This window comes from Telmatherina bonti (assembly GCF_933228915.1).
Source record: "Telmatherina bonti genome assembly, chromosome: 16".
NCBI lineage: Eukaryota > Metazoa > Chordata > Actinopteri > Atheriniformes > Telmatherinidae > Telmatherina > Telmatherina bonti.
The window spans coordinates 8597426-8606953 of NC_136614.1; the positions used below are offsets into that span (position 1 = coordinate 8597426).

General features: G+C 37.6%; 1 protein-coding gene across 1 annotated transcript in view; it reads right to left on the reverse strand.

Moving 5' to 3' along the window:
- LOC306767611 (uncharacterized protein) overlaps positions 1 to 9528 on the reverse strand; it is a gene marked incomplete at both ends in the record, with an annotated part of 105124 nt that overhangs the window by 91869 nt on the left and 3727 nt on the right. The window contains 4 exons of the mRNA XM_079255686.1: positions 2880 to 2926; positions 3579 to 3752; positions 5647 to 5820; positions 6599 to 8396. Coding sequence (XP_079111812.1) covers positions 2880 to 2926; positions 3579 to 3752; positions 5647 to 5820; positions 6599 to 8396 — 2193 coding nt within the window. The remainder of the gene's footprint in view (positions 1 to 2879; positions 2927 to 3578; positions 3753 to 5646; positions 5821 to 6598; positions 8397 to 9528) is intronic.

The following is a 9528-nucleotide window of genomic DNA, read 5'->3' on the forward strand; positions in this document are numbered from 1 at the left end:
TTTTGTTTAGCTGATTTCATGATGCTCCTGATGTTGGATGACAATGGGTGATTGTCACCCAACATCTGTGGTGAAGCAACATTAAAGTTAGCTTCACTTTAATGAGTTTTACTAAACCATACCATTGTAATATGTTCAAAATGGGGTTTTGATACTGACATAAAAGTATTAACTCTTCATACATGAGTTGACGTCACTGACATCCTCCTAGTGAAGCAGTGTTGCTGTCTTCACTGTGTCAGCCTGATGTCTGTCTACCTGTCGTGTTAAACTATTTATACACACCAGCAACAAATCTGTCTTCTTAAACATGTATGTTTTTGTGTGTTTGCAGAACATGAAATGATGTTAACACTGCAAATGTTATAATAAATGATTAAACATAGATTCATGTATCAGTTGTGATATTTCAAGATGGATATTTGTGTCATTTTGAGGGATTAAAGTTTACAGGCTGTTTATTGCATAAAGTCAATGTGTTTTAATTAATTATTTTTTATGATTTGAACTGGAATGTAGTGCAGTTATCCAGTATGTGACTGAATAAGTGATCATGGACGTGTATATAAAAATACAGACATGAAGATGAACAGGCCACAATTCCAGGAAGTCTATATATAATTTCTCCATGCATTTGGAAAAGTTTACCTTAAAACATGGACCTAACATAATAAATACTGATAGTGGACATTTTAAGGAACAATCTGGATTGTACTTCTGAAATTAAAAAATGATTCTGTTAAATTACTTTTTATTGAATTGGCATCAATCATTGTAGTTTCTTTCATATCAGGAATAAACATTATTTTAACCCAAAACAGGTATGATCATGAAATAATTTCTCCAAACTTCTCCTTCCAAACTGTTAAGTGGCATAAATCCAATGAGATCAAAGGTTATATTTAGTGACATTTAAAAACAAACTTTTGACCCAGAAAAGAAATGTTGTTTTATGTAATTTGATAGTAAACTCATTAAACAAAATAAAGACAAACACAAATAAAACATTAGTGATCAATTAAACATTTACATGTTCCAGTGTCACTTAAACAGTTTGAGTCAGATTTACGGTGGATTACTGTTTTTAAACTTCCTAATAATTAATAATAGACTTCAGAGTATGCAAATAACTGATGTCAGACAGATTTTGTATTGACAGAAATAAAAAAATTTATTTTGGAGAGATATACATGAGGAAACGAGAAATACGTATATTTATGTATATGTTTATGAATAATATATACTAATAATACACTCACTCAGTCAGATTCTCATAAATATGCTTACAAGTCTGTAAATAAGCAACTTTATCATCTTGACATTTTATTTTTTTAGTAAAGCAGAAAAATAATGCTGATGTCACAATAAAAAAGACAAGAAATACACATCTTTACATTAATAATGTCGATCATCAAATGGAGAGACATACAACTTCTTCAGTATATGGTGCTTGATATGGTAGTGGAGGCATCAATGCCTCCTCTCCTGGCAGTTCTGGTTTACTGGTGGAGGTGATAAACAGGACCCTTCTGTTTGACCACAGTGATTGTACGGCCAAGCTGTACGTTGGTAGCTGCCAGGCTGCTGATTTTGGGGCTGCACTCAAAAGCTACCTGTGTCTCAGCCTGTTTTGTTCCTCTTTACAAAAAAGGCCAAAAATAAAATCTTCATTGATTTCCATACTTATATCTTTCTCTATAAAAGAAAACAAGTCACAGGATATATTTTCCCACATTTTCATACTTATGCTACTTTAAAACCAACAAGCAGTCTTGCTAGCTTCCTGTTTAAATGATACTGGATCACCTAGCACTAGCTTAGTCAACACTGACTAAGGATAACAAGGTACTTTTTGAGCATAACTGTTGTGTATTTTTAGCTCCAATATAAAATTTTTTATTATGTGAGCTGATACGTAGTCCCTAAATACACTAAATTCAATATGATTTCCCAACATTGTCCTAAAACCTGTCTCATGTTGCCGATTACTGCTATGTAGATTCATGCTAACATAAGATTAATAACCTTACATAACATTGGTAGTTGAACTTGGACAGGAACAAAATCTCCTCTAGATTACATTATGTTTAGCATTTATTAAGTGTTGGGAATCTTCTATAAAAGGAAACAGCATATAGAAATCTCCACAGCTTTTTCTTCCTACAGTTCACACAGCGCTGCGGAAGAGTCAAGTGAACAAAGTAGAAACCCTGCATAAACAGGCTCACTGAATGTGGCTGTGAAAGTGATGAGGTGGAGGAGCTTTTTAGGTATGACTTTGAAGAAAGACAGAGTTCCTGCAGGAAAATCCAAATATACTGCAACTCTGTTGGAGGCAGAGGATGAAGAGGAGGAAAAGACTGTTTCTCTGTTGTTGTGGAAGGCAGAGATGCGATTGGGACTGCACTTCAAACTCCAGGAACAATCATTCTTTCCAAACTGACGGACACTGCTTCCACTGCTTGTGATTTCTTTGTAAGCTACAGCAGCGTGAACATCTCCTTTCACCTCAACCTCCCAGTAACAGCGCTCAGTCAGGGCATCTCTGCACAGCAGCTGGTTATTTAACAGTTCCTCTGATAAATCCGAACATGACTGCCGTGGGGCTGTCATCACCCTTTTGTTGTCACCGCTCAGTTTTAAGGGTCCACTGGCTGTGTTTGGGTCCAGTGTGAGTTCACAACCATCTGATGGACAGAAAAAAACAGAATTCATATTCCATTTATCACCATCAATTTTTCATGGATTTATTGTTTCTGTCTGATTTTAGACACTTTCAAAATGATAAAATGTCCTATTTGTCTTTCTTTTTAAAAAAGAATTTGTTCCATAATACTTCTGATGTTTTGTGTAATTAAAAACACTGAATACAAGCTCACATTTCCTCAGACCAGGCTTCAACCACTTCTCTCCTATATGGTCCAACCTGGAACAGCAAAGAAAGTCTTAAAAGATAACAAAAACCTCTTGTATGTTAGCTGGATTAATATGAAAATAAGGCAAATGTCTGCATATAACATACTAAAACAGCTTTGGTAATGGGCATCTGTGTGTGGATATGTGAAATAACATTGTTCTTTTTTATTTTTCTGTATTAATACAATCGTTAAAAATTTGTTTGTTTATTATTATTATGTAATGACAAGTATCCCTGAGTCATGGGGCTATTTATCTTATCAAGGCAGAAAAATGTTAATTGTCACTGCTGTATTGTTACCTTCTTTTTTTTAAATCTTCATATTTCATACTTATTTAAAAGGTTATTTAAATTTTTTCAAATGTTTTTCCTTAGATGTCACTTCTGTGATGTTACACTATATATATATATATATATATATATATATATGTATATATATATATATATATATATATATATATATATATATATATATATATATATGAATTTAAATATTGATTTAAAAAACAATTTATTACCAAACATTATTAGTCAAATGTTGTCCAAAAATTGAAATGATTTTTCTTTCATTAAAAATGTTCAAATCCAGCTAAGTGTTTTTTTTTTCTCTTTTTTTCACCCATGACACAGTAAGCTAGATGTATTAGTTATCTGAGCATACTTGAGAGTGTCAAGTCTCCAGCGTGGATCCTGCCGTCCTGCAGAGATAAGCTTCACTCCTGACTCTCCTGGATGGTTGTAGCTCAGGTTTAGCTCTCTCAGATGGGAGGGGTTGGAGTTCAGAGCTGAGGCCAGAGAAGCACAGCATTCCTTTGTGATTAGACAACCTGACAGACTGTAGAAACACATTAACATCAATGAACATGGTAATTATCTTTATCCCAGACATTTACAGTGTACAATTTCTAGACAGTTTTCTCAAACAAATAATGCTTCATGACCATTAGATTTTCTTATTATCGGACCAGTTACAACTACAACTACAAGAAATGTTTGTTTGAGCTTATTGCTGCCAATGGAGGGTCAATCGGTAATTGAATGTTGGAGTTTACAAACTTTTTCTGCCCTGCACTGTGAATGTTTATGTGTTATGTTAATTAAAAACACAACAACATGACATTTTTTGTGCAGAATTGATTAAATCAGATTGTTTGTCTCTGCGTGACTTAAAGTTCAGAAAACATTCTATGTCCAATTAATGTAGTAAACCCAAATAAACCAATTAAACCCAACTGTATTTCTACAGCGCTGTGAAAGCACTGAATAACAGTTTGTTTTATCCATAATTACTTTTCCATATGTGAAAAAGAATTATACATTTTTTTTTACTCAAGTAACAATTTCCTTGAACAATGCTATGCCCAGTGTGCAGTCATAGCCCCTTTGAATAAGTAAATATGATACAAATTTAATTATTAAATTATTAACTTAATATTCTGAAAAGTTCAACTCCAGTAAATCACAGATCATCCAACTTTGTTCTTAAAAGAATGGTAATGTTGCAGATTAACCAGCTTCCTCATAGTCACTTCTAGCCATGTGATTTTGAGTGGGATCAGATTAATGCCGTTGCTGATGCAAGCGTCAGAGAGTTTCATTTGGAATGCTGCTGAATTTAGCTGCAGAGATTAGCGAAGGGCTTGAGCACCAGAGGAGCTTGGAGTAGAGCTGCTGCTCTACCATGTCTAAAGCAGTCAGCTGAGCTGGTTTGGGCATCTGATTGGGATGCTTTGTGGCCTTCATTTGCTGTTCTCTGAACATGTCCAGCTGGAAGAATGCCCTGTGCAGACCTAGCTGAAGGAATTACATGTAACAAAAGGAATGTATAGGTTCTTTTTGGGTTGTGAAAAGCCTTGAACTGGTCTTTATCTTCACCTTGAGATAAGTGGTTGGTTATTGGTACTATAAGCATAAAAGCGAACTGAAGTATATTGAATCAACACTTTTTCATTAGTTTAGTTTTTCATTTCTTCAATATCCTGAAAACAAATGTGTGTTTCAACTACAGATTTGGCCTTAATTTTGTACTTTTCATCAACTTGATATTAGATCACCATTGCTTTTCCATAACCATGATTAAATTCTTGTAAAGTGTAATGGAGATTTGTTCTAAGTGATGTACATAATTGAAATATTCCACAGTATCAGGACTTGTGGTGACCACATTTTAATGTGGACTTAAATAATGAATTCTGGTTTTCTGTTCAGGCCATTTCAGAAGTTAAACAGAAATGGCAAATGTGACAATAAACAGTAAAAAGCCCATTTGGGGAAATTTGTTAATATTTGAGAATAAAACTGAAATAATCTTTTTAGTGACATGGACAGTCTTGGTTTGTTTCAATTTAACAGCGTAAATACATAATATCTTAATATTATCTTTATATTTTACTGAAAGAACTTTGAGTTTTGTTGTAAAGGAGATGGGCTATATAGATAAAATTACCTTGCCTTCCCACCAGAAACAATATTAAGGATGTTCAAAGCCAAATGAGTTTTTCACAACTTAATTTGACAGCTGTAGTGCAAAGAAAGGTCTGTTTTATTAGAAAGACAGTCTATAAGAGGCAGGACTACAATGAATATTTACATATCCTGTATCATTAGGAGGATCCCAGATCCAGGTCTGTCTAGAATAATTCAGGAACAGTTTCATTGGGTGAGTTTAATCAAAATACATAATTTAGGGTAAATATTGGTTCCGCAGAGTATTTTGTCTGAATCATGACCTGAGAGTTTCCAGTTTACAATGTGAAATCTTCAGACCACCAGAAAGCTGCTTCACCCCTGAATCCTGCAGGTTGTTGTTACTCAGGTCCAGTTCTCTCAGCCTGGAGGACGTGGAGCTGAGAACTGAGGACAGATTCTTGCAGATTCTCCATGTCAGATTACAGCCACTCAACCTTTGGAAAAGGATTATTTACTGATTCCAATGCTAAAAATATAAATAAATAATAATATTCTTTTTACTTTTTATTTGATCCACCTACCGGGCTTTGTTGGAGGCTTTCACCACTGGCAGCAGCCTCAGCAGAGCCTCTTCTGAAGCAGGGAATTTCTTCAGGTCAAACACATCCAGATCTTTTTCTGATGACAGTAAGATGAAGACCAGAGCTGACCACTGAGCAGGAGTCAGTTTACATTTGGAGAAACAGCCTGTTCTCAAGGACTTCTGGATCTCCTCCACCAGAGAACGATCATTCAGTTCATTCAGACAGTGGAACAGATTGATGCTGTTCTCTGCAGGGAGATCCTTACTAATCTTCTTCTTGATGTACTGGATTGTTTCCTTATTAGTCTGTATATAACTTCCTTTGTCACGAAGCAGGCCTTGTAGAAGATTCTGAATGCGCTGCAATGAAAGACCCAGAAGGAAGCAGAGAAACAAGTCCAAGTGTCCATTTGGACTCTGTAAGGCCTGGTCCACAGCACTCTGGTGTAGATGTTTTAGTTTGGATTTTTCTTTAGAAAATCTGGGTTGTTTTTGCTCTGCCATCAGGTTGACTCCATGGTTGATGAAGGTCAGATGGACATGAAGAGCAGCCAGAAACTCCTGAACACTCAGATGGACAAAGCTAAACACCTTCTCTTCCTGCTGGTAAAGTCCTCTCTCCTCTTTAAAGATCTGTGTGAAGACTCCTGAGTAAACTGAGGCTGCTGTGATATCAATGCCACACCTACAGAGCTTTTTTGGAGGCTTTGACCACTGGCAGAAGTCTCAGCAGAGCCTCTTCTGAAGCAGAGTATTTCTTCAGGTCAAACACATCCAGATCTTCTGATGACAGTAAGATGAAGACCAGAGCTGACCACTGAGCAGGAGTCAGGTTATCTGTGGAGAGGCGTCCTGATCTCAGGGACTGCTGGATCTCCTCCACCAGAGAACGATCATTCAGTTCATTCAGACAGTGGAACAGATTGATGCTTCTCTCTGAAGACAGGCTCTCACTAATCTTTTTCTTGATGTACTGGACTGCTTCCTGATTGGTCTGTGAACTACTTCCTGTGTGTATCAGTAGACCTCGTAGGAGAATCTGATTGGTCTGCAATGAAAGACCCAGAAGGAAGCACAGGAACAAGTCCAGATGTCCATTTGGACTCTGTAAGGCCTGGTCCACAGCACTCTGGTGTAGATGTTTTAGTTTGGATTTGTTTTTAAAGAATTTGGACCTCCTGGGTGTTTGCTCATCTTGGATCAGGTTGACTCCATGGTTGATGAAGGTCAGATGGACATGAAGAGCAGCCAGAAACTCCTGAACACTCAGATGGACAAAGCTAAACACCTTCTCTTCCTGCTGGTAAAGTCCTCTCTCCTCTTTAAAGATCTGTGTGAAGACTCCTGAGTAAACTGAGGCTGCTGTGATATCGATGCCGCACTCTGTCAGGTCTGCTTCATAGAAGATCAGGTTTCCTTTCTGCAGCTGCTCAAAAGCCAGTTTTCCCAGAGACTCAATCATCTCCCTGCTCTCTGGACTCCAGTGTGGATCTGTCTCAGCTCCTCCATCATACTTGACCTTCTTCACTTTGGTCTGAACCACCAGGTAGTAGATGTACATCTCAGTCAGGGTCTTGGGCAGCTCTCCTCCCTCTCTGGTTTTCAGCTCATCCTCCAGAACTGTAGCAATGATCCAGCAGAAGACGGGGATGTGGCACATGATGTGGAGGCTTCGTGATGACTTGATGTGGGAGATGATCCTGCTGGCCTGTTTCTTATCTCTGAACCTCTTCCTGAAGTACTCCTCCTTCTGAGCATCAGTGAACCCTCTGACCTCTGTCACCATGCCAACACAGTCAGGAGGGATCTGATTGGCTGCTGCAGGCCGTGTGGTTATCCAGATGTGAGCAGAAGGAAGCAGTTTCCCCCTGATGAGGTTTGTCAGCAGCACATCCACTGAGGTGGACTCTGTAACATCAGTCAGGATCTCATTGTTGTGGAAGTCCAGAGGAAGTCGACACTCATCCAGACCGTCAAAGATGAAGACGACCCAGAAGTCTTCAAAGCAGCTGATTTTTCTGGTTTCAGTAAAGAAGTGATGGACAAGTCCCACCAAGCTGAACTTCTTCTCCTTCAGCACATTCAGCTCTCTGAAAGTGAATGGAAACATGAACTGGATGTCCTGGTTGGCTTTGTCTTCAGCCCAGTCCAGAGTGAACTTCTGTGTTAAGACAGTTTTCCCGATGCCAGCCACTCCCTTTGTCATCACTGTTCTGATTGGTTCATCTCTTCCAGGTGGGAGTTTAAAGATGTCTTCATGTCTGATGGTTGTTTCTGGTCTGTCTGCTTTCCTGGAAGCTGCTTCAATCTGTCTGACCTCATGTTCATCATTGACCTCTGCAGTTCCTCCCTCTGTGATGTAGATCTCTGTGAAGATCTGATTCAGGAGGGTTGAGCTTCCTGCTTTAGCGATCCCCTCAAACACACACTGGAACTTCTTCTTCAGGTTTGACTTTAGTTTACTCCGGTACAATGGAACAAGAGCCTCTGAGTAAAGAAACCAGAGAAGAAAAAATATTCAATGAAATAATCTGATTAAGTTAGTTTCAAATTATGTTTCAACATATTTTTGACTTCTGTAATACTTTACTTTGCTTACTCAACTGCAAGAACATCGTAATGCAGTCGCAGTGATCTCTGGACATTCCAACATTTTATTCCTATCTGCTATACTTACATCATTTCAGTTTGACAGAAATTCTCCTCGATAACATAAGTTGTCAGATTTATTTTCTACAAATGTAAAACAAAAGTTATACAGCCCTTCTGTCCTGAATCCTTTTGGAAGATCATAAAGTCATAAGAATCATCATATGACTCTGATTCTTCTCACCTCACACCCAACATTAAGCTGCAACCAGTAATTAAGCAGACAAATAAAAATTTGATTATGAAGAACATATTCTCCATGAGTGCTTTAAGGCTGGAATGTCCTCTATCAGCTTCATATATATTTTATTAATGCCAGAGACCTCATCAGGTCCCTCAGTTGGCAGATCCATGTCTTCTAGTTGGTCCCAGAATCAGATCCAGTTCCAAAGAAGGTGCCTTTATTTACCGTGTCCCTTTTCTCTGGAACAAGCTGCCAGCCTAACAGCGATCAACTGTGATTTAAACCAAACAAAACGTTATTGTTTTAACAAATCCTATTGTGTGCTGTTGCCTGTCATATAGTTTCATATCAATCAGTGGATGATAAATATTAATTGAAATTGATAAATGTTAATTGAAATTTAGTCTAAAACTGAGCAATTGGCAAACATTAAATAGCTTTTTATTAAAACAATGTAATATTGTGTGATCAAACTGGTGATTTCAAGCTAATAGCAGGAAAAACGGAATTCACTCTCAGGGACATTAGTAGCAGAGTCTTTCCGTCATCGGAGCAACAAACAACTCTTAAACCCAAATTTCCATCCATCCATCCAATTTTCTGCAACTTATCTGTGGTCAAGAGCCTCATTTATAAAGCTCTTGCATGCACAAAACCAGGCGTATGCCAATCATAGTAAACTTTTGGGATTTGTAAAAACATGACTTGGCGATAAAATGTCCCTACCTCCACGCCAACTCTGACCTTGGTGTACGCACAAAATCTAGAGAAATGGGAAACAGCAAC